The sequence below is a fragment of the Bos indicus x Bos taurus genome, chromosome 8 (genome assembly GCF_003369695.1).
Source record: "Bos indicus x Bos taurus breed Angus x Brahman F1 hybrid chromosome 8, Bos_hybrid_MaternalHap_v2.0, whole genome shotgun sequence".
Classification (NCBI taxonomy): Eukaryota; Metazoa; Chordata; class Mammalia; order Artiodactyla; family Bovidae; genus Bos; species Bos indicus x Bos taurus.
In genome coordinates this window covers 109,938,732-109,966,491 of record NC_040083.1, presented here as the reverse complement: position 1 = coordinate 109,966,491, position 27,760 = coordinate 109,938,732, and the positions used below count along the sequence as shown (strand labels likewise).

The 27,760-nt window shown below is 48.5% G+C and overlaps 1 protein-coding gene across 8 annotated transcripts in view; it reads left to right on the top strand.

The window, feature by feature from the left end:
* The window catches only part of CDK5RAP2 (CDK5 regulatory subunit associated protein 2), a 183,241-nt gene that overhangs the window by 71,150 nt on the left and 84,331 nt on the right, over nucleotides 1-27,760 (top strand). For all 8 annotated transcript variants that reach the window (XR_003512411.1, XM_027550654.1, XM_027550655.1 and 5 more), the window contains 3 exons: nucleotides 14,725-14,895; nucleotides 15,459-15,599; nucleotides 27,058-27,155. Coding sequence is in view for 7 of the 8 variants with exons in the window: in XM_027550654.1 (XP_027406455.1) it covers nucleotides 14,725-14,895; nucleotides 15,459-15,599; nucleotides 27,058-27,155 (410 nt within the window). In the remaining variant the exon portion in view is untranslated. The remainder of the gene's footprint in view (nucleotides 1-14,724; nucleotides 14,896-15,458; nucleotides 15,600-27,057; nucleotides 27,156-27,760) is intronic.

Sequence of the window (27,760 nt, the reverse complement as noted above, 5' to 3'; positions counted from 1 at the left end):
CAGAACCTGGGCCCTCAGCTCTGCGGAGATGGGTTTTACCGGCTACAGCCCCCAAGTCTTGTTAAAGTTGTATCCGTCACCCAACTGGCTGATCCCGTGTGCTTTGACAGGGGTGGGTTTGATTCTGGGGCGGTTCAGCCTCAGCCTCTCTTGGCTCCTCGCGTGTTTGAGGCTGGGTGACCCCGGGTGGGGTTGCAGCAGCATTTAGGACATCTCTTGGTGAGCTGTCATTCAAAGCTGGCGCTTGGAGACGGTGTCTGTAGACTGCTTGGTTAGGGCTAAGACCACAGACCTGAGGTAGTGTGATTTGTTGTTGTTCAGTCGCTAAGTCCTGCCCAACTCTGCAACTGCAGCATGCCAGCCTTGTCTCTCCTCCACTATTTCCTGGAGTGATTTTTACCAAGGGTCAAAGCTCCTCTTCCCCCAACCCCTAGCCTTTGTTTTTAAGGTCAGGTGTGAAGAGTTTGAATCAGTGTCCTTGTCAGATGTGCAGTTTAAATGACCTGTGAGAGAAATTTAGTCTTTGCAAATCCCAGCTCCTCCTAAGAGAGGCAGAATGCAGAGACGTGGGAGTCAGGCCGGATTTGAACCCTGGCTCTGTCGCTTGCCAGCGGTGGGTCTGGGAGCCAGCTACTTTGCCGCTGCTGCTGCTAAGTCGCTTCAGTCGTGTCCGACTCTGTGCGACCCCATAGACAGCAGCCCACCAGGCTCCCCCGTCCCTGGGATTCTCCAGGCAGGAACACTGGAGTGGGTTGCCATTTCCTTCTCCAATGCATGAAAGTGAAAAGTGAAAGGGAAGTCGCTCAGTCATGTCTGACTCTTAGCGACCCCATGGACTGCAGCCCACCAGGCTCCTCCGTCCATGGGATTTTCCAGGCAAGAGTGCTGGAGTGGGGCGCCATCGCCTTCTCCGTGATGTCCACCTCTTGTTAGAAAACCAGGCATTAGTTGTGAGGGTCCCATGAGAAAAGATAGAGCACTTAGCGTAACACCTGGCACATCACCAGTGATGAGTAAGTAGTAGCTGTTTTGTTGTTGATGGTCTTGGGTGCTAGAAATGCAGCAATTTAGTGGATATCTTTGGGACACGGGGAAATGGTGGCAAACTCAGGTTGGAATCTCAGCATCAGTAGGTGCTTAACTCTAAGCTTCTAAGCCAGTTACTTAGTTCTTCTCAACTTACATTTACTCCCCTAAAATGGGGTTGATGACGTCTAATTTGGAATTAAATAATGGATAATAAAGTTTAAGGCAGGAGAAAACACCTCCTGTGGTTCCCAGCACACATAGGGCGCTGATCAGCACCTCAGGTTCCTTCTCTTCCTTCGTCTTTCGTTGCCTTTTAATTGTGTGGCAGGTGCTGGCGCAGGGCTTGGGGTGACAAAGCGTGGCCCCGAGACTCTGCCAGACCCTGCTGGCTAGTAAGTGTGGTCTGCCCTTTCACCAGTCAAGGCAACAAAACCATACATTCCTTCTTTGATCAACAGTCACCTCTCCTCTGGAGAAAGCGCTTGTGCGTTCCTTTCCAACCCGCTGATCGCTCTAGGAGGGGCATCAGAACCCTTTTCAGTGACAGACTCTGGGGTGTGAGTGGCTCACGTGGGGCTGCTGGCTTTGAAGGCCGTTTCCATCACTTCTCATCGGAAATCGCTATTGTCTTTCTGGGGCGTAAACAGACTTTCTTTTATCTCTGGCTTTTCCTGTATAATTTTTGTGCCAGGCCCTGTCCTGGGCACTGAGGAGACAGGACTGAATCAAGTCAGACGCAGTCTCTGAAGGAATCTAGTAGAGAAATACAGTGGAAACGCCGACAAGAGCTTCAGTCGAGCATGATGAATGCTCATGGAGGGCTGGCCCGAGTGCTTTGGGAGCACGGAGAACAAAATCGTGCTAAGAGGGGAGGGGAAGTGGGGGCTTCACAGAGGACGTGGGTGTGAGCTGAGACCCGAAGGATAAGCCCCTGTTTGAGGCCGGGGGTGGGGATGGGTTTCCGGTAGAGGGAAGGCCTGGGTCGAGGCTGGGGTGTCGTGAATGAGCCCGGCACGGGGCACAGGCTGCGGGGAGGGTGGGCATGCCCCATTGCATCGCTGGGGTGCCTCGCCTGGTGCCCGGTACCTCGAGGGGTGCGCCCCGACCCCTGCTCAGTTTGAACTTCCCCGCCTTTGTCCGTTTGTCCGCCCCTGGCTTCCTGGTGACACCCACACGGAGCTCCCTGCTCAGAATCACACTGCTCACGTGGTTACTGGTCTCTGTGGCGTGGACTGTCTCATTTCAGTGGTCTCCGTTTATTTTTTGAGCACATGAATTCTTTGTTCGTCTTCCCTGGAGGCTCAGACAGCAAAGCGTCTGCCTGCAATGCGGTAGACCTGGGTTCGATCCCTGGGTCGGGAAGATCCCCTGGAGAAGGAAATGGCAACCCATTCCAGTATTCTTGCCTGGAGAATCCCATGGACAGAGGAGCCTGTTGGGTTACAGTCCATGGGGTCGCAAAGAGTCGGACACGACTGAGCAACTTCACTTCACTCATTCTTTGTCCAAATAACTCTTCTGGAGAGAAAACACAGAGGCAGAGCTGCTCAGGGAGAGTCGCGGTAAGAAGCCGGGCGGCCCCTCTCTCCCCACCACGTCCGCCTCCTGCCTCAGTCCCCAGGAGCCACGAGGCTCTGCAGAGTGTTACTGGAGCACCAGTATCTCCTGCTCTTTCTGAAAGTTCTTACATCACTGAGTTTCTATACCTCATTAAGATTTTAGCGAAGTTTTCCTCTGTATGTTTAAAGGTAACCACTGACAAGCTTTCTCATAGTGAAGCCTCCTGATAAGATGGAAATTTGATGGATGAGAACCTTCTCATTCTCCACCTGGCTGGTGATAAAACAAACTAGCTGCCTGGCGAAGGAAGTGTGAGGGCCTGGCTTTTCATTTCTAATGTGATTCTAAGATTATAGGGATATTTTATTTTTCATATAATCCACTTAAAAAAAAAAACACATCTGCTGTAAGAGAGCCTCTGATATGCAAAGGCAGCGCTCAGCTCGGTGCTAGGAATCTTCAAGTCAAAGAGTGTGGCCCATGTGGGTGGAAATTGAGGCCGCTCTGTTGATGGCGTCATGAAGGCTTGCTGGGGCCACTCATCGTGAAGGGTGGTGGTCTGGTGTAGGGTAGGGGGTCTTCAGATTTTTTCCCCGCGTCTTTTTGTTTAGAAGCAGGTAAACAGATGTATCTGCAGATTCCTGCATTAAAACCCATTATGAACTTGCGTGCTTTCCTCCAGCCAACTGACTCAATTTCTGGAGGAAGGCCTGGGAACACGCGGTTACATGATGCAGACAGCCGGCCAGGCTTCCGCACTGCTCATCCGAGGGCTTTGTTTGCGAGCTCAGTTTGAAAAACCACTTGTTTAGTGAAAAGGACACAGTTAAACCTGGTTTTGAATCTGGATTCCACCACTTTTCTCCTTTGGTTAAATTGCTGGAGCTCTCTGAACTGCAGTTTCCTGGTTGGTGGAGTGGGTATTGTCAGAGCCTCTGCTTCGCAGCCCAGTTGCTGCGAGGATTGGAGGAGGTGCGATGGATGTGAGGTGCCCAGTACTCTCCAAAGTGCTGTGGAGGTTCGTAGGAAAAAGTATTTTGGGAGGACGATTGCAGAGGGTCAGAGGAATCAAGAAGGGCTTTGTGGAAGGCTTGGCCCTGGGATTGGCCCTTGTCAGATAAGCGTGCTGTCTCCAGGCAGAACTGGAGAGGTTTTTATTATTTTCTTTCCTGGAGGGGATGGATGGAGACAGGCGGGGGCCTGGGGGGCTGATGGAGCAGTTGGGTGAGATAAAGCAAGGAGGGAGCCCCCGCTGCCCCCCCCCACCCCGAAGTTAGCCGGGAGCGACTGCTTGTTAGGGCAGCTTCGTCCCGCAGTTCACTCGGAGCTGCTGAAGGTTCAGGGCAGAGATGCAAGGATCAGAGGAGGGCGTGTGTTCTGGTGGGTGAACCAGAGTCTGGAGGGCACTTAGCGGCTGCAGTTGAGCAGACGGGGGCCACAGCTGAAGCAGTATGCTGGGCTGGGGGACGAGGGGCTGAGCTGCGGGAGGAGTCGGGGGGTCGTTCTTCTCTTTCTGCCCTGAGTGCTTCAGCTTCATCCTGCCCCTTTTTAAGGCCTCCTCCAGGAAGGAGGAGGGATTCTTCCGGTTAATCAGAGACCAGGTTCTTCATGGGGCTGTGCTTTGCTCACGGGTGTGTTACTATACCCTAAGTTAAAAACCCAGGTTTCAGATCCTGTGGCTTTCCTGTTGCTGGCTTAGCTGGCCCTGGTCCTGGCTGGGTGGCCCGATGTCCTCACTTCTTCTTTTTCCACTTCTGCCACTACTTAAGTAAGAAGACCCAGGCAATGGTATTGGTACCGAGTCTGCAGTCCTCATCTCTCAAGGGCTCCGTGTGGAGGATGTGCTGGGCTTCAGGCCCAGGTTTCCTGTGGGGTGGGGAGGTGTGTGCGGGGGCGATCGGGCAGAGCTGCACCTTGGATGGGATTCAGCTGGGCCCACACGAGGAAGCCTGGGAGGAGAGGTCAGCCTGGAGGGGCTGGTGCGGGGAGGTGACACAGTATCACTTCCTGGGCATCCGCTTCTGTGCTGGGCACCCACCTCTCCATTAAGGATGCTAGGAATCTATATGAATATCTCCATTTACTGGAAAGACAACACTCACAAAGATTCATGTTCTCTATCTCTGGCCTCACAGCTAGTTAGCAGTAGAGCCAGGATTCAAGGCTAGGTCTGCCTGTCTTCACAGCCCAGGAATATTGAAGGAGGTTTGGGGAAGCCACCCAAGTTTATCAATTTTCAGTTCTGATTGTTTTGCTCAGGCGAGACATGCCGTCTCCATGCCTCCCCTAAACATTGATTATAACTCCGCTGGGGCCGAGCCCGCGAGACCGTGGGCTGTCTCTCTGTTGCCATGGCAGCCGCTCCTCCTCAAGGCCACCTCGGCACACGTTTTCCCCTTCCCGCAGTGGTCGTTTGACTTCGAGCCTTCTCCGACTGCTCTTCATATGAGATCCAAGATCCTTGGTCCTGCCTCGTTCATTACCAGGGGGCAGGGGGCGGCCGTGTCTGAGGCTGGTTATTCCATCCACCCTGAGTCCTTGAGAAGCTATAATGCCAGCCCCAGGGGGTGGATTGCTGCCCAGGGCGGGCCCGTGTCACAGGGCAGTTTTCCGCTTTCTTTGGCTTCAGCAGTAGCGCGGTTGAGTTAGAAGAGCACAGAGTTTGGAGTCAAACCGACTTGGGTTTGAATTTCAGCCCCTGAACTTCCTTGTTATAAGCTCTGCGAAAATCTCTCAACCTCCACAAGCCCTAGTTTCGTCTTTGTAAACACAGGACTAATAATACTACCCTGTAGGCAGTCTTATGGGTTAGAGATGTTTTAATAAATGCCTTGGCCTTGGTAAATAGCAGTTCTGTTACCAGCGCTTATGAGAGAAATAGTTTGTGCTCATTGATGTTCTGACTCTCCTTGAGCTCCTGATACATGCTGAGGCTGCTGTACCCCCAAAACATTCCGATGCACACGTTTCTGTGACTCGGAACCCCCGATCTGGGGGCGTGACAGAACTCTGCGTCCTTTGTGGGAGCCTGGAACAGGTGGGCCATTTTCGTGTGGTCAGCTCCATTGAGGGGAAAGGCAACAGCATTAATTGGTAGCTTTTATCACTTAAAACAGGTGAGAAGTTGTTAACCTAGGGAGCTGAATTTAAAAAAGAATTAGAGAATGCAGTAAATGATGGCCGAACACACACACAGAAGTGTGACCAGACATCCAAATATGGGTCTGAGAAGTGTTTTATGAGCAGGGAGCCGAATCTGGGAAACGGTGTAAGTGGGCCTGTGACTGCTATGTGCGTGAGCAGCGTGTCCTTTCTACCTGGCCGTAACACATACATATTTTAGAATGGAAAACCAGACAGGCTCTTTCTAGGATGGCAGGCAAGTTTGTTGTGAATTTAAAGATGCACCTACCTCAGTGGCTTAACAGCAGGATTTATGGTCCCTTTCTCAGTAATTTTCGGGGGGGGTTCTTTAAAAGCAAATGTCAGATGACCATTTGAGTGTGTTGGAATCATTGCTTTAGTGCTGATACCGAAGAAATCCAAACCCTCGTCCTTGTGTGGAAGTGAGCTGAGAGGCTTGGAGTCAGATAGCTGCTGTCCCTCGGTGACTGTGGCCTTGAGTGAATTGCTTTAATTATCTGGACCGGTCTGCTCATTAAATAAAATGGGAAGAATCCCATCTGCTTCATTCATTTATTTAGTCATCCAACAGATACTTATTGAGTGCTGTTTTGGTTATCTGTTGCTCCGTAACAAATTATCCCTAAACTTGGTGTCTTAAGAGATTATCATTTGATTATATTTCATGGTTTTGTGGGTTAAGGGTTTGGGCGGGGCTTAGCTGGGTGATTTCTGCTCTCTGCTCTCCACGGCCCAGGTCCCTCGTGGCATCCAGCTGGTGGATGGGCCGGCCTGGAGGGTCCCTAGCGCTTCGGTCACACCTCTGCTGCCGTTTTGGAGGGCGGCCGGAAAGCTGACGCGGCTGGAATTGCCACCTGGAGCCCTTGTGTGTGGCCACGGCAGCGTTAAGGCAGTCACGCGTTTTCGATGGTGATTCATAATTCCGAGAGGCATGAGTTGGAAGCTGCCAGTTTCTTAAAGCCTGGACCCGGAAACTGGCTTAGTGTCACTTTTGCCATACTCCTTTGGCCGTGGTAGTCACCCCACGGCCCAGACTTAATAGGAGGCGACAGAGACTGCGCGTCTTTCGGGGGGAAGGTGTGGAGAAATCAGCTGACGGCACGGCACCAGCCAGCCTCCCCTGCCCCACTCCCTCCCGGCCCCTTGTGCTGTGTGAACAGCGGCGTTGCCGGCCTTGGTAGCACTGCGCCTGTGCCCACTTGGCCACGGGCCGCCTTTGTCCTGTCTTAGTATGTCCGTAGTCTTTGAAGACTCCTGGCTGCTGCCGCCTGGAGAGAATAAACATGCCTGCAGTCCCTGTGGCTCCTCGAGTCCTCCTCCAGCTTTCCCAGTCCTGCCTTATCTGCCCTGGGTTCAGTGAACTGTGCGAGCGGCAAGACAGAGGTCAGAGAACTCACGGCTATCTGAAATCGGCCACGAGTGCCGACTGTGCCCGCTGCCGTTCTAGGGGCTGGAGACAAACAACAGGAAACAGAATGTGCAGAAACTCCTGCCCTCATGGAGCTTACATTCTGCTGTGGAGACTGTAACCAAAACATACACATAATTAAACGCCGTGTTAGCAGATGCTACGGAGAAGGCAGTGGCACCCCACTGCAGTACTGCCTAGAAAACCCCATGGACGGAGGAGCCTGGTGGCTGCAGTCCATGGGGTCGCTGAGGGTCCGACACGACTGAGTGCCTTCACTTTCACTTTTCACTTTCATGCATTGGAGAAGGAAATGGCAACCCACTCCAGTGTTCTTGCCTGGAGAATCCCAGGGATGGTGGAGCCTGGTGGGCTGCCGTCTATGGGGTCGCACAGAGTCAGACACGACTGAAGTGACTTAGCAGCAGCAGCAGCAGATGCTATGAGGAAGACTAGAGAAAGGAAGGGATTTGGGGAGTGAGGCTGTGGTGGGACTCCTGGGGGTTCTTTTGGGCAGGATGGGCTGGGAACACTGGATTAGAAGTGACATTTGAGCTCAGACGCGATGGAAGTGGGGAAGCAGCCTGGGGGGATTTTCCAGACAGAGGTGCAAGCAGTTGAGTCTTGGGCTGGGAATTTAGGTGGTATGTAAGAGAGATGGCAAGAAAGCCGGGGTTGCCTGGACAGAAGAGTAAGGGGGGAGCAGGAGGAGGGGAGGCCAGAGAGGTAACGGGGATGCAGGTGGGACAGAGCGTGGGGGCCGCTGTGGGCTGTGCAGGTCACGTGGGATCCTGGGACTCGACGCACAGTAGCTTTTCTTACCAGTGGAACCAGGTGTGGCTGGGCCCAGATGTGGGCAGTTCCGGGGCCCCTTCATGCTCCTGCCCACCAGCCAGGGCCCCCCGCCACCCTGGTGCACGTTCTCACCCTGATTGGGACGGCTCGCTGAGCACTCAGGAAGGCAGGTGATCACGAAACATCATCAACTGCCTGTGGCCTGGTAGCAGCAGTAAGACGGATGGACTCTGTCCTGGTGGCCTTTCTGATGCCTGTGAGCGTGTGTGTGTGTGTGTGTGTGTGTGCGCACGCGCGCGTGCACACATGTGAGTGTGTAAGTGTGTGTGTGTGTGTGCACGCGCGTGTGTGTGTGCATGCATGTGTGTGCGTGCGCATGTGTGCTTGGGTATGCGCTCTGTGGGCGATTCTTGTTTTTTAGATTTTTAGTTGGAGGATGCCTGCTTTACGATGCTGTGTTGGTTTCTGCTGTACAGCGTGGATCAGCTATAAGTATATATATCCTCTCCCTCTTGAGCCTCCCTTCCACCCCCAGTGACCTCATCTTGCTTTTCCCCTGGATTCAGAGGCTGAGAGGTTGTAAGCTCAGGTGCCACATGCTGTGGACCTCACTCTTTTTTGTATTTTTTTAAAAAATATTCATAGGACATTATACTCTTAAACGTTTAAATTTTTAAGAATTTTTTTTTTTTTCATGTTTCATCGTGTGCTCTTTGTAGGTTGTGGTGTAGTGGAATAAAGTACAATGGGGAAAAAAAGCCAAACCAAAATTAAAATTGTCTAAAAATTGTGACTCCAGAAATGTCTGCAGTGGGAAAATGGTTTAATTTGTTGGCACAACTCTAAGGTGGGAGAATGTTTTTATTCTTTAACTTTAGAATTCTGTTACTGTTGCTTTAGTAGTATTTGTGCATTAGAAATCTTCTTTCTCTAGAGTTGAATTTCTCTTTACATTGATAATTCATGATAGGTTCTTGGCCTGCTTGTTTTGTATTAAAGGTTCAGGACAACCTTATCATCTGTTTGCCTAAGAAAAAAAAATCAACATTTAATTTTTAAAGTGGTTTCTGTTTTTAAAAATGTTACTTTAAAAATGTTTATCCCCCATTATGAGTGTAGTCTATACTTAGTATAAAATATTTTAAAAATTGAGAAAAAATAATTTAAAAAATCATCTATAATCATTCATTTTGGTATGTCTTTTGGATTTTTAATCATTGCTTTAAAAAAGGTACTTATTAAAGAAAAACTCAAATACACAGAAGAGGAGAGAGAATAGTGCACTGGCCCTCTGGCGCTTGTCACCCACCTCAGCACTCAGAGACTCTTAGCCAACCGTCCTTTATCTATGCCTTCCTCCCATCTCCCTCTCTTTCAATACTCAAGTATTTTAAGCAATTCCCAGGCAGATTATTTCATCAGATTTTCAGTATGTTTTTTTTTTTAAAACAAAACCCAAAATATGTTCATTTCAAAAAGGTTAATTCTTAATATTATCAAATAGCCAATTAATGTTCAGATTTCCCTAATTTAAAAATTGTTTTAAACAGTTTGTTCAAACATTGATTGATAAGTCTCCTTTTAAAAGGTTTTATTTTGGAATGATTTTAGATGCAGAGGACAGATGTGAAACAGTATTAATTGCAGAGCTCCTGTTTGTCCTGCTTCCCCGGTGTTCATGTCCTGCATGCCTGTGGGACGCTCCTCAGAAGCAGGAATAGGCACCGGTGCAGTCCCGATACAGGCGGCCTGCATCTGACTGTTGCCAGGTCTCCCACTAGCGCCCCCTTCTGGCCCAGGCCCACGTTGCCCTTGACCGTCGCGGCTTCCGCGCCTCGTCTGACCGAGGACGGTCGCTCGGCAACTGTCCTTTGTGCCTGTGACCCCTTTGCAAGATGATTGTTTTGTTACTGACCTTCCATTTGGGCTTGTCTCATATTTCTGTCATGAGTAGATCGGGGTTATGCATTTTTGGTAAGAACAGCACAGGCAAGCTGGGTGCATCATGTCAGCTTGTTCTGGTGAAGTTGGTGCTGATCCCTTGGTTAAGGCGGGGGTCTCCTGGATTCTCCACGATCAAGTTACTCTTCCCCATCTGTGATAGTGTTTTGGGGGAAATACTTTGAGACTACGTAAGGGTCTTGTTTTTCATCATACCTCTAAGACTCTCACTGATGGTTCGTGCCCACGGCGGTTCCTGCCCTGGAGCTTCTTAGTGGCGGCGCCCGTCGTTCCTGCTGCACTTAGAGTTGTGATTCTCCTGTAAGGAAGGGCTGTCCTAAGGAAGCTGTCCTAAGCCCTAAGGAAGGGCTGCAGCTTTTTATTCTTCAGCCGTTTATACCCGTATGAACTCATGGATTTTTGTTTCATTCTATAGGTTGTTAAGCCATTATTACCATGATTTCTTTTCTTGTTCAGATTGACTCAGATTTGGCTTTGGGGAACTCCTCCAGATTGATTCCTGTGTCTTTAACATTTCTGAGCACTTCCACACTTGGCTAGGGTCACAAGATGTCCTGGACTCTTGTATTTTCCCTCATCCGGTTCTGGAATCAACCATTTCTTTATGGATCCCTGGTCTCTTTTATTGGAGAATGGCATTTAGGAACCACGGTCTGAATGACGGGCGTCATCATCACTACCAGGCCTTGGCAGTAGGCAGTTTGAAATGTGTGTTTACATTTTTTTATATACGCATGCAGAATGTATACAGGCATATACTTACCTGTATTTACTTCTGTTCATACAAAAGTCCATGGGGTCACAGAGAGTTGGACATGACTGACGTGACTTAGCACTTACCCGTACAAAATATATACACACATATACACATATATACACCCAAGTAAACTATGGCCAACTCTGTGTGTGAGCAAGTGTGTCTGTGAATGAAGGAAGGAAAGTTCAAATGAACTCAGAATTTGTAGAATCAATATGAATTTGTGAATTCATACTGGCCTTCCCTAACTTTCCTAATTATTACTTATTCTACAAGTTCTCTCTCCTTTTTTTTTTCTTTGTAATTTATTTGTTGACTAAGTTGGGTCATTTGTCCTTTATTTCCACATTTTAGATTTTGTTGATTGTATTTTTGTAATGTCATTCAACTTGTTTCTCTGCTGACTTTATTTCGAGTAAATTGCTAGTTAGATAAGGTGCATGATCAAATTCAGGTTTAACTTTTTGGCAAGATTACATCATAGGTGGTCTAACAGCAGGTATGTAGTGTTTGATAGTCCCTGTTTTTATGATTTACTCAGTCAGTTCAGTCGCTCAGTCGTGTCGACTCTTTGCGACCCCATGAATTGCAGCACGCCAGGCCTCCCTGTCCGTCACCAACTCCCAGAGTTCACTCAGACTCATGTCCATTGAGTTGGTGATACCATCCAGCCATCTCATCCTCTGTCGTCCCCTTCTCCTTCTGCCCCCAATCCCTCCCAGCATCAGGGTCTTTTCCAATGAGTCAACTCTTTGCATGAGGTGGCCAAAGTACTGGAGTTTCAGCTTTAGCATCAGTCCTACCAGTGAACGCCTAGGACTGATCTCCTTTAGGATGGACTGGTTGGATCTCCTTGCAGTCCAGGGGACTCTCAAGAGTCTTCTCCAACACCACAGTTCAAAAGCATCAATTCTTCAGCGCTCAGCTTTCCTCGCAGTCCAACTCTCACATCCATACATGACCACAGGAAAAACCATAGCCTTGACTAGACGGACCTTTGTTGGCAAAGTAATGTCTCTGCTTTTTAATATGCTACTAGCCATTGATAATTGCAAAATGATGATAATTTAATTTCATCAATCCTTTTATATAATAGCTATATACTTCTATTAAGGAAAACTTGTTTTTCGTATCTATACAGTTACTCTGGGGTGTAGTTCTTACAGAAAAGACAAAATAAGAGTCCCCTGAAATCTTCCAAAGGTGACTGTATTAGTTTCTTTCTGCTGCTGTAACAAATCACCACAACTTGGCTGCTTAGCAGCACAAACTTAGCCTGTGGTTCTGGAAGTCAGAAGTTTGAAGTGGGTCTTACCATGGCAGGGCTGTATTCTTCCTGAGGGCTTTAGGAGAAAATCCATTTCCTTGTCTTCTCCAGCTTCTAGAGGCTGTCTGCATTTCTCGAGCTGTGACTCCCACCATCTTCAGTTCCAGAGCTGGCTGATGGGGTCTTTTCTGTGCTCCCCTCTCTCACTTTTAAGGATCTTTGTGATTATGTTGGGGGCACCTGAGTAATCTGTCTGTTTCAAGGTCAGCTGATTAGCAACCTCACTTCCATTGGCAACTTTTTGCCATGTAATCAGCCTAGTCAGAGATTCTGGGGATTATGGTGTGAACATCTTTGGGGGGCCATTATTCTGTCTACCATAGTGACCAAAGGGTTTTTGTTTTTTTTCAGTCATTATGAACTCATGGATTTAAAAAAAAAACATTTTTGACATATATTAATTCATTGTCATTATCTTTGATATCCTAATTGTCCTATCTTCTGACAATGAAAAATCTTATTCAAGTTGATTCTTGAGTTCTTTGGACGTGAACATGGAGTCTTTGATAGAGTCTTTCCTTCTGACATGATGAGATGTCTGAGCTCATATTATGTATTCCTGCCCAAGGTCTGGACTCATCCCTTCGTATAAAGCACTCTCTACTGTGATTTGGAGTCACCTGGAGGGCTTATTAAGGGCTTCCCAGGTGACTCAGTGGTAAAGAGTCTGCCTGCCAATGCAGGAGACACAGGAGATGTGGGTTCAATCCGTGGGTTGGGAAGATCCCCTGGAGAAGGAAATGGCAACCCACTCCAGTATTCTTGCCTGCAGAATCCCCATGGACTGAGGAGCCAGTGGGCTACAGCCCATGGGGTCGCAAAGAGTCAGATGCGACTTGGCAACTGAACACGCGTGCACGGAGGGCTTATGGAGACAGATTGATGGGTGCGCCCTCTTTCTAGAGTTTCTGATGTAACAGGTGTGGGTGGGGGCCCAGTGATTGGTGGTGCTGATAACGCTGTTCTAGGGCCTACACTTTGAGAACCACTGTTTTAAAGGATAATGGAAGTTTTTTTGTTTTTGTTTTCTGTGAGCGATGGTATTTAGCGACTGTAGCCTGCATGCTAGGGAGGGTATTGATTCTAGGTTTTTTTAGTGAAAGGAAAGAAATAATTGAATGTAAGTTCCTATTCATGTTTCCAATTCAAATTTAGAATTACAGGTTTTAACTTTTTTATATTTGTGTTTTCTGAGGCTTGGTTCTTATGATCGTAGTAATTAGTTACTTAATAAGTATGCATGTATTTATACACACACAGTTTGAGAATAACAATACAAGTGTTATTTCCTGCAGCACGATTACTGAAAGCAGCTGAGGGCTTCGGCAGCAGCTCCTTTGTCGTCGGAGAAAGATCCCACTAGGGGTGTAGAGATGACTCGACTTTTTCGTTATTGAAATCGTTCCTCTCTGTTTGGTTAGCCAGTCAGCTTGATGCACAGTTAAATTCTTTTCCCGTGTCTTGTGCTTTTAGTTTTAGGAGACTCTCATTTAATTTTAAAATACTTATCTAAACATTCAAATGCTTTCACCGTCACATCTGTAAAATGAATCTGCTCTTTCCTCTGTCTTGCTCTCTCCTTTGCCTTGTCGGCAGCCATTCCTGGTGATTGATTAAGTGGCAGGGTGCTGTGCATCCTGTTTTTCCTCTTGGGGTCCACACCGCCCTCCACCCCGCACCCCCTCCTGAGCAGTATATTTGAAGGATTCCTTGAGGGCGGGATATTGATGCAGTCCTCATTCCTGTTCCTTTATGGCTTCTGAGCGCTCCGCCGCGAGGAGGCACACGCGTGGATCCCTCTGCTACGGACATTTGCTATTTCCAGCCTCTTGCTATTAGGAATAGTGGTTCCGTATTACAAATAGTGCACATTTTGAGATAGTTAAAATTCACACTGTGTACTGTTTGATTTCTGTGTTTTTCCTTAACATTATAACTTGAGCATTTTCCATGTATTGTAAATGTCATTTAAGACAGTTTATTTTTATGATTGTGAAAGTAATACAGACTTAGAGCTTTTAAGAAGCTCAGGAAGATCAATATCAATACAAAGTCACCCGTAATCCTTCTACTTAGGGATACTGTATTATTTTGATGTGTTTCCTCTGAGCCTTAAAACTATTTTATGTGAGCAGTTAGAAGACCGTCAGCATCGTGTCACACAGTCTCCTGCTTTGTTTTTCTCTTAACTGTGATGTTTTATACTATATGCTTTTTCTAAAAAATACTTTTAATTGGAGGATAGTTACTTTACAGTATTGTGATGGTTTCTGTCACACATCAGCATGAATCAGCCATAGCTAGGCGTATATCCTCTCCCTCTCGAACCGCCCTCCCATCTGCCTCCCCGTCCCACCCGACTAGGTGGTCACAGAGCACCAGCTCTGGGTTCCCTGCACGTATAGCAGATTCCCACTGGCTGTCTCTTTCACATATGTCATGTTTATGTTTCCATACTGCCGTATGCTTTTTATAATTCTGTGTTGTTAGACGTTTAGTTTCCTTCCGGTTGTTTCAGTATTGCAAATAATTTTGTGATAAATGTGTGCACCTGAAGCTTTCCCCAAAATTTCAGATTATTTTTAAAGTTGGTTTTCCTAAGACCTTAAATAAGGAGGAAGCTCATGTTTGTCAGTTATATCTGTTTGGCTTGCTTTCTTAAGCAATAAGGTAAAAACAGGTGAAAGGTTGTTACCTTGAGACTTGTCAAGCAACTTCCGTTTTTTCTTTTGCTTCTGGTAGGACCTTAGAAATGAAGTTGAGAAATTACGCAATGAAGTGAATGAGAGAGAGAAAGCAGTGGAGAGTTGTTACAAGAGTCTGTTGAGTGAAAGCAATAAAAAATTGCAGAGTCAAGAGCAAGTGATCAGGAGCCTCAGAGAAAGCGCCGCTCAGAAGGCCTCGTTGCCTCAGGTACCACGTGTCCCTCCTGTGTTTACACGTTCTTACTTCAGCGTAGCTTTTCTTTGTTGTTGTGATTGTGCTTAAAAACTCTTTTCTAAGGATGCTCAGAAAAAGGTGAGTCTGGCAAAAAAAGAGGGTGGTCTTCACTGCTGTCTGTCAGCACTTTGGAGCTTTCTTTGCGCCGTTTGGACCCCAGCCACCATGGAGGTGAGTTTGGAAGAGAGAGAAGGTCCAAGAAGAGAGGGGCCTGTCTTGGGTCACATGACTAGTATTAACAATTCATTTGGGTTTCCGTAAGTTCCTGTGGGCAGACGTGGCTGAGCTTTTCGGCCAGTCCAGTGCGCGGCGAGGCCTGCCTCACCGTCCTTGTCGACACCCGGCTGAGTGCTGCTCTCGCGGTTGTAACAGTGCATGAATGCATTTGTAATTGCCTGATACTGGTGGCTGATGGAAACTATTTAGAGGATATCTGGGTATTGTGAAAAAAGTAAATCTTCCGTTAAAGAGCTTGGGACCATGTCTTAGTATTTTTTTTCTCGATGAAAACTCATATGATTCGTTTGTTTCCTTAGAAATTCAATGAAAGAGATCTGGAAGCGGCACAGCGGAACTGTGGCTCAGTGCCGGCGGAGGAGCCCGAGTTCAGGAGTGAAGACTTGGTAACAGAAAAGTGCTCTTCTCAGTCACCAGGCGGCAAAAGCATCTTCTCAGAGGTGAGCTCGACTGAAACTGGACACTCATGTGCAAATTTGTATTCTTTCCTGACACATACGTGTCGGCTCCTCTGATCTGAAGATCATCCCAGGCCTCCTTGCTGATAATTGAGCTGACAACAGGCAGGAGGAGGGCTACTGTGTCTTGCCTCCTTACAGACGGGTATCCTTCAGCCACGTGTTAGTATTTGTGCTGTGCAGGAAACCTAGAAACCACAGCTCGTTAAAAGACAAGCCTCATATCTGCCTCCTAGGGTCCACCTGTCGAGAACTGTGTAATCTTGAGGTAAGACCATTTTCCAGCTGACGTGAACACGAGCAGTGGCTCAGCAGGCCCTTCCCGATCGGGCCCCAGGCTAGCTTTCCGGTCTCCTTTTCTTCCGTCCCCCGTCATCTCTGACACCTCCCGCAGATGTGCGGAGGCACCGTGTCTGCACCGCTCCGTGCCCTGTGTGTGCTGCCTCGTCAGCCTGGGATGCCTTGTCCTTCCCCGCTGACCTGGCGGCTCCTGCACTCTCGGGCTGCCGCTGAGCGTCGCGGCTCTGGGGCTCCTCCCCTCCCTGGAGACCCAAGCACCCCGGCAGGCCCCCCAGGGGAAGGGAACGGCATCCGTGTCTGAATCGCAACGCCTGCCCTGTGCCTGGCCCAGGATGTTTCTTGAGTGAATGACTGATGGTACAGGTTTGTGGAGATGCATACAGAGCGTTCTGACCCAAAGCTTGCCTGTAATGCAATGAGGGAGCCAGAAATGGCACAGGAAAGGAGTTTATTGTAGGCCAGGTTTTTTTTTTTAAGCTTGCCTTTGATTAAGTTCGGGCATTCAGAAAACAGGGAGTTCTTACACAAACTCGTTGTCTGGTGAATGACTCAGATCATGACTTGTGGTTTTTGGAAAGTATGATTCTTAGAATAACAGCTGGTGTAGCCGGGGCACGCCATCAGAACAGACTCGGGCGCTCGGGCTGGAGTGGGCTGCTAGAGGCCTGCTCTTGTGCAGGCACCAACCCCATGGCTGCTGGTCTTGGGGAGGGGCTGGGGTGGTTGGGTGCACGCAGCAGGGGCTGTTCTGTAGCTGGTGGAGAAGTGGTTTCAGTGTGTTGGCTCCAGTCCTGGCCGTGGCACTGCGCGTCCACTCTGTCAGCCCTGGTCTTGGAGGGCGCCGTTGCCGAGCCCTGGGAGCTCTTTCTTCGCTCTGAGCACTCCTGAATCTGCCATTGCTTGAATAAGAGTGTCAGTGTGGACTTGGCCTTTGTACGGGGCTAGGCATCTGGAGGCCTGGGTTCCTCTCTTTGCTCTGTGTCTTCCCGTGAGTGGCCATGTCCAGGCACGGTAACTGGATTTCAGGGGCCTAATGTGTGATTCTGAGTGGCTTACCATTCCTCGACATTGACCAAATTTAATGGGATATTAAGATGCACAGTAACCCATAATCAGGCACAGTCTGTTTTTTTTAAACTTTTAAAAATGTTAAAGTGCAGTTAATTCACCCTCGTTGTGCTAGCTCCAGGTGTCCGCAAAGTGATGCAGCTCTGCATGTGCGTGCGTGTGTGCGTGCGTGTGTGCGGGGGCCCCTCATCGCAGTGGCTTCTCTCATCCCCGCTGGCGGGCTCTGGAGCGCAGGCTCGGCAGTGGTGGCCCTCGGGCTTAGTAGCTCTGAGCCGCGTGGGGTCTTCACAGACCAGGAGTTGAACCCATTACCCCACATTGGCAGGCGGATGCTTAACCGCTGAGCCACTACGTAACTCCCTATATACTTTCTTCTTGATATTCTTTATCAACATAGGTTATTACAAGATACGAAACCTAGTTCCTTGTGTATACAGCTGCTGCTGCTGCTAAGTCGCTTCAGTCCTGTCCAACTCTGTGCGACCCCATAGACGGCAGCCCACCAGGCTCCCCCGTCCCTGGGATTCTCCAGGCAAGAACACTGGAGTGGGTTGCCATTTCCTTCTCCAATGCATGAAAGTGAAAAGTCAAAGTGAAGTCACTCAGTCGTGTCCGACTCTTAGCGACCCCATGGCCTGCAGCCTCCAGGCTCCTCCGTCCATGGGGTTCTCCAGGCGAGAGTCCTGGAGTGGGCGCCACTGCCTTCTCCGGTGTATACAGCAGGTCCTCGTTTGTTTTGTATATAGTGTGTATGTGTCTGTCCATCCCAGATCCCAGCTTCTCTTCTCTCCTCTGCCCCTTTGGTAGCCACAGCTTTGTTGTTCTGTCTGTGAGTCTTCCTGTTTCTTAGATAAGTTCATCTGCATCATTTTTTTTAGGTCCTACACATGCGGGTTATCATATGATGTTTGTCTCTGACCTCACTCAGTACGACAATGTCTAGGCCCATCCGTGTCGCTGCAGATGGCGTTACTTCATTCTTTTTATGGCCAGGTGATACTCTATTACATATACATACGCATCAGTCAGTTCACTTCAGTCGCCCAGTCACGTCCGATTCTTTGCAGCCCCATGAATCGCAGCACGCCAGGCCTCCCTGTCCATCACCAACTCCCGGAGTTCACTGAGACTCATGTCCATCGAGTCCGTGATGCCATCCAGCCATCTCATCCTCTGTCGTCCCCTTCTCCTCCTGCCCCCAAGCCCTCCCAGCATCAGAGTCTTTTCCAATGAGTCAACTCTTCACATTAGGTGGCCAAAGTATTGGAATTTCAGCTTCAGCATCAGTCCTTCCAACGAATACCCAGGGCTGATCTCCTTCAGAATGGACTGGTTGGATCTCCTTGCAGTCCAGGGGACTCTCAAGAGTCTTCTCCAATACCACAGTTCAAAAGCATCAATTCTTCAGTGCTCAGCTTTCCTCACAGTGCAACTCTCACATCCATACATGACTACTGGAAAAACCATAGCCTTGACTAGACGGACCTTTGTTGGCAAAGTAATGTCTCTGCTTTTGAATATGCTGTCTAGGTTGGTCATAACTTTCCTTCCAAGGAGTAAGCATCTTTTAATTTCATGGCTGCAATCACCATCTGCAGTGATTTTGGAGCCCAAAAAAATAAAGTCTGACACTGTTTCCACTGCTTCCCCATCTATTTGCCGTGAAGTGATGGGACCAGATGCCATGATCTTCGTTTTCTGAATGTTGAGCTATAAGCCAACTTTTTCACTCTCCTCTTGCACTTTGATCAACAGGCTTTTCAGTTCTTCTTCACTTTCTGCCATAAGGGTGCTGTCATCTGCATATCTGAGGTTATTGATATTTCTCCTGGCAATCTTGATTCCAGCTTGTGTTTCTTCCAGTCCAGCGTTTCTCATGATGTACTCTGCATTTAAGTTAAATAAGCAGGGTGACAATATACAGCCTTGACGTACTCCTTTTCCTATTTGGAACCAGTTTGTTGTTCCATGTCCAGTTCTAATTGTTGCTTCCTGACCTGCATATAGGTTTCTCAAGAGGCAAGTCAGGTGCTCTGGTATTCCCATCTCTTTCAGAATTTTCCACAGTTTATTGTGATCCACACAGTCGAAGGCTTTGGCATAGTCAATAAAGCAGAAGGAGATGTTTTTCTGGAAGCTACACACACACACACACGTATGTATATGGGGTGCATGTGTCCTTTCAGGTTAGAATTTTCTCTGGACCTTTGTCCAGGAGTGGGAGTGCTGGATCGCATGGCAGCTCTGTTTTTGGTTTTTAAGGTGTCTCCATACCTTTCTCTTACTCCTTGGAAGAAAAGTTATGACCAACCTAGATAGCATATTGAAAAGCAGAGACATTACTTTGCCAACAAAGGTCTGTCTAGTCAAGGCTATGGTTTTTCCAGTGGTCATGTATGGATGTGAGAGTTGGACTGTGAAGAAGGCTGAGCGCTGAAGAATTGATGCTTTTGAACTGTGGTGTTGGAGAAGACTCTTGAGAGTCCCCTGGACTGCAAGGAGATCCAACCAGTCCATTCTGAAGATCAGCCCTGGGATTTCTTTGGAGGGAATGATGCTGAAGCTGAAACTCCAGTGCTTTGGCCACCTCATGCGAAGAGTTGACTCATTGGAAAAGACTCTGATGCTGGGAGGGCTTGGGGGCAGGAGGAGAAGGGGACGACAGAGGATGAGATGGCTGGATGGCATCACTGACTCGATGGACGTGAGTCTGGGTGAACTCCGGGAGTTGGTGATGGACAGGGAGGCCTGGCGTGCTGCGGTTCATGGGGTCCCAAAGAGTCGGACACGACTGAGCAACTGAACTGAACTGATACCTTTCTCCCCAGTGCCTGCACCAATTTTATACCCCCGATAACAATGTAGGAGGGTTTTTTTTTTTTCCTCCACACTCTCTCCAGCATTTATTATCTGTAGACTTTGTAATGGTGGCCATTCTGGTTGGTTTGAGGTCATACCTTATTGTAGTTTTGATTTGCATTTTTCTAATAGTGATATTGAGCATCTTTTCAGGAGGCACAGTTTGTTTTGAAATAAGATAGCAGCCCATCAGGTTTTTTAAAATTTTTTTTAAATTTATTTTTTAAAAATTTATTTTAATCTTTCTATGTAGAGGATCATGTCATCTGCAAATAGTGAGAGTTTTACTTCTTCTTTTCCAATTTGGATTCCTTTTATTTCTTTTTCTGCTTTGATTGCTGTGGCCAAAACTTCCAAAACTATGTTGAATAGTAATGGTGAAAGTGGGCACCCTTGTCTTGTTCCTGACTTTAGAGGAAATGCTTTCAATTTTTCACCATTGAGGATAATGTTTGCTGTGGGTTTGTCATATATAGCTTTTATTATGTTGAGGTATGTTCCTTCTATTCCTGCTTTCTGGAGAGTTTTTATCATAAATGGGTGTTGAATTTTGTCAAAGGCTTTCTCTGCATCTATTGAGATAATCATATGGTTTTTGTTTTTCAATTTGTTAATGTGGTGTATTACATTGATTGATTTGCGGATATTGAAGAATCCTTGCATCCCTGGGATAAAGCCCACTTGATCATGGTGTATGATCTTTTTAATGTGTTGTTGGATTCTGATTGCTAGAATTTTGTTTAGGATTTTTGCATCTATGTTCATCAGTGATATTGGCCTGTAGTTTTCTTTTTTTGTGGGATCTTTGTCAGGTTTTGGTATTAGGGTGATGGTGGCCTCATAGAATGAGTTTGGAAGTTTACCTTCCTCTGCAATTTTCTGGAAGAGTTTGAGCAGGATAGGTGTTAGCTCTTTTCTAAATTTTTGGTAGAATTCAGCTGTGAAGCCGTCTGGACCTGGGCTTTTGTTTGCTGGAAGATTTTTGATTACAGTTTCAATTTCCGTGCTTGTGATGGGTCTGTTAAGGTTTTCCATTTCTTCCTGGTCGAGTTTTGGAAAGTTGTACTTTTCTAAGAATTTGTCCATTTCTTCCTCGTTGTCCATTTTATTGGCATATAATTGTTGATAATAGTCTCTTATGATCCTTTGTATTTCTGTGTTGTCTGTTGTGATCTCTCCATTTTCATTTCTAATTTTATTGATTTGATTAATTAAATTAAAATTAAATTAAAAAATTAAAGTTAATTTTTAACTTTACAATATTGCATCAGGTTTCAGATGGACAGATCGTCACTAATTTGAGTATATTTAGTTAAACTTTACTATTTTGAATATTTTAGACATGTAAAAAATGGTGTAAATGTTGAACAAAATATTTCTAAATTTATTGGACAGTTGAGTGATTTAAAATTTCATGTCTGTAGTCTGATTGTCGGTATCACCGTGTTTTCAGTCTTTCAGGCTAATGTTTTCTATACTTCTTAGAACCACAAGTATAAAGTCATCCTGTGGGCATTTCCATTATATTTTAGAACCTGGTGATGTTTAAATGACTGCAAAAATACTTAGGTATTTTAGCAAAGGTTCTAATTCTGTTCTGCAAGAGTAATTGCAAATTGAGGATAAAAGATTATAAATGATCTTTTAGAAATTGGAAATTTCTAGGTGTCAGTTTAAGAAATCCCAGCTGTTGCAGTCTACAGTATTTTTCCTCCTGAGAAAGGTGTTTTTTTCAGATTGTAGTTCTTTCTTTGTAGAAAACACGAATTTTTTTTTTTTCCCGTGCTCTGCCCTTGGCTGTTTTGTGTTGATTTTAGAGTTTATTCTCTACCCATTTCTATGAAGAACTTGAGGCTGTCATGATGTCTCCACTGACTCTGGGCAGTCTGTTTTCCTTCTAATCGTGTGTGATCCTGAGAATTAATGCTGGATGGTCAGGGAATTGAAGGACAGGGAGTAAAACACAATGACCATGTTTAACTTGCTGCAGCCGGAGATTTATAGGTTGGCTGCTGACGTGGTTGGGACATCACTGCTCAATTTCCCGAGTAGTAAAATAAATGTCTGTGTTGCAGAGCTGTGACATAGCTCTTGAAATCGACCAGCCTCTATCTACCAGGCCACTGAATTGCCCTGATTACCAAGAAGTGAGCCATTAAGCTTGCTCTTCACGTGTCTGCGCCTCTCCAGATTGAGGTCTGGGCATTGCACGTGTTTCCTTCCGGTCTCTGAGGAAACTGGTGGGGCAGACGGTGCCTTGGCTTTGGTGTCGGCGTGTCAGTTCTACTGCTTGTTAACTCTGTGACCTTGGGCAAGTCACCTCCTCTCTGAACTCATCTTCCTAATCTGTAATATGGGGAGTTACATGCCTACCTCTTGAGATGATTAGAAATAACGTACAGGTATCAGTTAAACTTCTTTTGACGGCAGGCCGTAGGATCCAAGGGTGAAGAGTTTGAGCAAAACAGCAGTGAAAGGGAGTGTGTATTGGGAACGTCCTGGAGACTCATAGGTGCCAAGGGGTGTGGACTCCAGGGCTCTGCCTGGTGTGGAGGGGCAGGGTGGAGGGTGGGGGGCAGGGGCTCCTCGTGATCTCCCTCGGGCCACCTGGCCCTCTGCTTCTGTGCTGAGGAGATCCAGGGGTTTTCAGCTCTGCCCAGGGAGCCAGATGACTTCTCTGTAATCGGGCATGATTCAACGCCGAGGAATAGGTGATGGATGAAATGGGACCCAGACGGCTCCAAAGAGTTCATTTGTTTAACGTGGGTGAGCGATTTGCTTCTAGGAAGACACTGACTCACTCTGACTCCATTGTGCAAAATACCCACAGGGGTCTCTCCTCTTAAGACTCATACCGGTCCCTGTATTCCCCTTGTACCTTCGTAATCAGCATTTCAGCATCTGCGGCGGCATTTGACCTGTGCCAAGCAGTGTGCCTGGCTCGGGATGACCCCTTGCCCCCGAGGGGTCCGCAGGCCTGTGAACTTGCAGTTGGTCCACAGGCTCTGGGTGAAGGGGAAGGTGAATTGGGCGCCTCGGGGCTGGGGGAGGGTCTCTCTCTGTAAGGTGTGAGGAGGGTATCCCTGGAGGGGGCTGCCTGCTGGAGTGTGGTCTCCAAGGAGGAGGGGCTGTTCCCCCTGGGGAGCCCAGGTGGAGGGGTTTCCTGACTCCTTTGGGACGGAGCGCAGGTGTGGCCAGCTGGCAGGTGGAGGGTGGGGGCCGAGGCGAGCAGTGGCCTGGGAAACCCGGGGGAGGCTCGCAGTGGCTGCTGGAAGGAGGGGAAGGGACCCAGCCAGGCCCCCAGGCCCCACACCGCAGTGGGCGGTCTTCTGGGGCTTCTACCCCGGCTCAGGGCGATCCAGGTAAGACCCCCAGGGTCGGGATTCTTTCCCTGGGTGTGTCTGTCCTACAGCTGGAATCTACACCATCCACCCACCCAAGGTCCATATTTACTCATCTTTCTTCCTAGTCCTTCTTGGTTAATTATGTACCTAAGCACACATTCTGACTGCAGCTTAATAGCTGAGTGGACTCAAAGACGTGACCTGTCCTCTCGGAGAATCAGTTAATTCGTCTGCACAGTGGGAAGGCTGATACACCTGCTGGGGTGGTTGTCGCTGTTAGAGATGACCTGTGTGATGGGCCCGGCCTAGGACATAGGCGTGGGGAGAGACGACCTGTGTGATGGGCCTGGCCTAGGACATAGGCGTGGTGAGAGATGACCTGTGTGATGGGCCCGGCCTAGGACATAGGCGTGGGGAGAGATGACCTGTGTGATGGGCCCGGCCTAGGACATAGGAGTGGTGAGAGATGACCTGTGTGATGGGCCCGGCCTAGGACATAGGAATGGTGAGAGATGACCTGTGTGATGGGCCCGGCCTAGGACATAGGCGTGGGGAGAGATGACCTGTGTGATGGGCCCGGCCTAGGACATAGGAATGGTGAGAGATGACCTGTGTGATGGGCCCGGCCTAGGACATAGGAGTGGTGACTGTGGCTGACGCACATCAAGTGTTTACTCCATGCTGGGCATCAGCGCGAGAATGTTGTGTGGATTAGCTCAGCTCCTCTCTTTCACAGCCCCGTGAAGTAGGCAGAATTATTAGCTCTGTTATAGGTGAGGATATTGAAGTGCAGAGAAGTTGAGTGACTCGTTCAAGTTCACACAGCTAATAAGGAAGGTCACATGCTCTTAACCGTCCCTGCCTCCCATGGTAGACGCTCAAGGTGTAGTAGGTTTTCTAATTTTCCTTGTCAGTGTTGGCTGACCTTTAATGCGGCTGACAGTGACTGTGTCCCCAGGCTCCCAGGGCTTTGCATCCATCGTGGGTCATTCATGGGTGGATTGAGGAGCTCAGGCCCTGGATCCTGGCCGCCTGGGTCCACACTCTGCCTCCGTACCGTGACTGCATGCTCCGGTTCCCTCATCACCAAAATGGGGAGAGTGGTAAGGCCTGAGCCCACTGGCTTGTGAGGATTACATGAGAAAATGCTAGAGTGCACTTGGCACCATGGCTGATGGCCTCTTCGTCTGGATACTGTGGCACGTTCCTCCAGGCGCTGCCCCGGGGTCCTCTGTCTGCACGCGCGGTGTGTGTGCGTGGGAGCTGGCGCTGGGGACTGTGTACGGAGGCAGCCGGGCGCACCTTGAGCCACTGACCTGTGACATGAATTACAAGAGGGCCTGACGTTTCTAGCGCTGTGGGTGGCTGACTTCTCACGACCAAACAAGCGGGTTAGCGTGGAAACCTTTCGTTGGCAGGGTTGCCTTGACCTGTGGTAGCAGCGTTCTTCCAGGTAACGGGCTCCTAACCTTTTTGCCCTCTGTGTCCCTTTGGTAGTCTGCGGGAGCCAAGGCCTTCCCTGGAAAAGTATTTATATGCAGAAAATATGTGCACAGGTTTATAAAGGAAACCAGTTATTTTGAAGTTTGATTGTCAAAATATAAAAAGTTGGCTGTAAATATAAAAAACTGGTGTTGCTTTGGAGTGGTGAGCAGCGACTGCCGTAGTTTTGAAGTAGTGATAAGAATAGATATTTTGAGATACCTGCAGCGTGCACCTAGTACCTATGCTTCCTCTGCTGACCAAATCTCGGGGAAACACTCTACTGAACTGCTGGGGTTTGTGGCCGTAGCAGCGTTCCTTCAGCTCCTAAATGAAGAAAATGCTAAACTTCAGGTAGAGGTTAGTGGGAATGAAGATGTAGCTTTTCCCCCTCCTGTGTGTTTGAGTGTCCATCGGGGTCGGAAGCGCTGTCTCAGGACGCTACCTGAGCTTTAGGGGCCAGGCTGAGGCCACGTGAAATGTGAGGACCGTTTGCAGCCCCTCTCTGCACAGACCAGGTGTCTTCCTGGCATTCAGGACCACCTAGTCTGTGCCAGGGGTTGTGCACACGTTAACTTTCCTTCTTTATTTTTACTTTTTCTTATTTTGAAATAATTTCAGATTTATAAGCAGATTACAAGAATAAAGGGTTTTGCTTGTCCTGAGCCGTCTGAGAGTCAGTTGCTCGTGTGGAGCCTGTCGCCCCGAGTACTGGACTGCTGTGTGTGCACACTCCCCGAGTGTGCACTCCTGTAGAGGGGACGCGGTCCCGTGTGACGCTGCACGGCCGTCACACCAGGGGCCGGCAGGGACCCGCACCACCGCCGACCCTCAGGCTCATTCGCATCTCACCTGCTGGCCCGCTAATGCCCTTCCTCACCGCAGGAGCCAGTTCAGGGTCACGTGTCGCATTTCACAGTCTTTAGCCTTCCGTCTTTTTGACGTTCTTGGCCCTGAGACTTCCTAAGTGTCCAGGCCAGGCCTCTTGTGGCGCCTCCTTCAGGTGGGTCTGTGCGACACTTCCTGGTGACAGGATTCAGCCGAGGCCTCTCTGGCAGGGTGTCCCGGGAGAGAGGCTGAGTTCTCAGCGTGTCCTCTCCGGCAGCACGTGGCTTAGATTTGTCCCATTCCCGGCCCTGCTGACTTGGGTAACTCTGTGAGGGTGGCGTCTGCCTGGTCTCGACTATGCGGTTGCTCTTTCTCCCTTTGTAATTAGTATTTGAGGGGAGGTATTCTGAGTTAGGTACACACTCCGGTCTTCAGACTTTTGCCCATCAGTTTTAGTCTCCTTTTATGGAGGCTGAACTATTTATTACCATGATGGTTGGCAAATGGTGATTCTTCTAACTGTATTATTCCTTCTACATTTATTAGTTGTTTTGCTGTAAAGAAAAGCCTGCTCTTCTTCCCGTGTATTAACTTACTCGTGGCCTTGTGGACATGAACTTCGGTTTTCCTCAGTGGGTTGTATCTGTTACTGCCGTTATTTTGATGCTCAGATTGTCCCAGGTTTGGCCTTTTCAAACTGGCTCCTGTGTCCTTTTGACAGTGCTCCATTATTTAAGCACTTCCTTGTTTTCCGACATGGCAGAGTGCTGTAGACATGGGTTGTTTCTGACTTTCTTGGCCTTTTCCCCTGGGATCCTTGGTTCCTCTAGCACACAGTTGAACTTTTATCTGCTTGTAGCCCTATAAAGTGGTGACGCTTTCCCCCATTTTTCAGGTGGCTCTAGTCAGTAGCTTCTTGCGGCCCCAGAACTGGTAAGTACCAGAGCCAAGATCTGAGCTGTAAATAAAGCTTCACATTTGTGGAATTCACAGAATTACATACGCCTTCATAAACGAGGAGCCTGCATCTCAAAAGAGGTGTGCTGAGCTGGCTAGCTGAGGTCACGTAGCCAGCAAGTGGCAGAGGCCCCTCAGGTCTCTCTGTCACCAGTCCGCTCACAGAGCCTGGGAAGCACGCGTCACCTGACCTATTAAGTCCCTTGTCCCTAATGTTGTCGGGTTTTGTTTGAGGAATGTCTTTTCCTGGGAGGAAGAACACATGTGGAAAGGCCACCTTCGTAGTCTGTGAAAATGACGGCCTGCAGCTCTGAGGGGGTGCGGTCTCACAGAGGGCAGCCGGGCAGCAAGGTGCCCCTTCCGCAGCAGCTGGGTAACGTGTCCACTGTGGGGGAGCCCTGCACGCCGCCTCCGCTGCCGTGGGCGGTCGTTCCCCACTCCGCCTGCAGGTGGCGCTCTCCGACCGCGGCCTGGCCCAGAGCCTGGCACGGGGCATCACCTTTGGATTTACACACCAAAGCGTCCACGTCTGTTTGCATAGTGTAAGGATGCGCTCCTTCGGAATTCTTCTCTGAATGTCAGATGCCCCTTGTCATTTTCAGGAAAAGCAACAATTAAGCTATGAAGAGCTGATTCAGGTCATAAAGAAAGAACGGGACATCTATACACGCCTGGTAAAATCTCTACAGGACTCAGACAGGTAAGGGCTTCTGTTGGACTGACACATAAACAGAACACGCGTGTGTTTTGAATAAATGCTGCTGCTTTCTGAGGCAGCAAAGACTTCCCACTTTGCTTAGGAAGCTTAAGATACTTGGACAGTGATTGCCTTTTTAAATCAGGTATTCCTACTTCCTTAGCAAGAGTGGTTGGAGAAGGCAGTGGCACCCCACTCCAGTACTCTTGCCTGGAAAATCCCATGGACGGAGGAGCCTGGTGGGCCGCAGTCCATGGGGTCGCGAAGAGTCGGACACGACTGAGTGACTTGACTTTCACTTTTCACTTTCATGCACTGGAGAAGGAAATGGCAACCCACTCCAGTGTTCTTGCCTGGAGAATCCCAGGGACGGGGGAGCCTGGTTGGCTGCTGTCTATGGGGTCGCACGGAGTCGGACACGACTGAAGCGACTTAGCAGCAGCAGCAGCAGCAGCAGCAAGAGTGGTATGATTGTTTTGGCAGCAAATACAGGATAAGGGCTCCCCAGGTGGTGCTAGTGGTAGGGAACTCACCTGGCACTGCAGGAGATGTACGGGTTTGACCGCTGGGTCGGGAGGATCCCCTGGGCTAGTGGTAGGGAACTCACC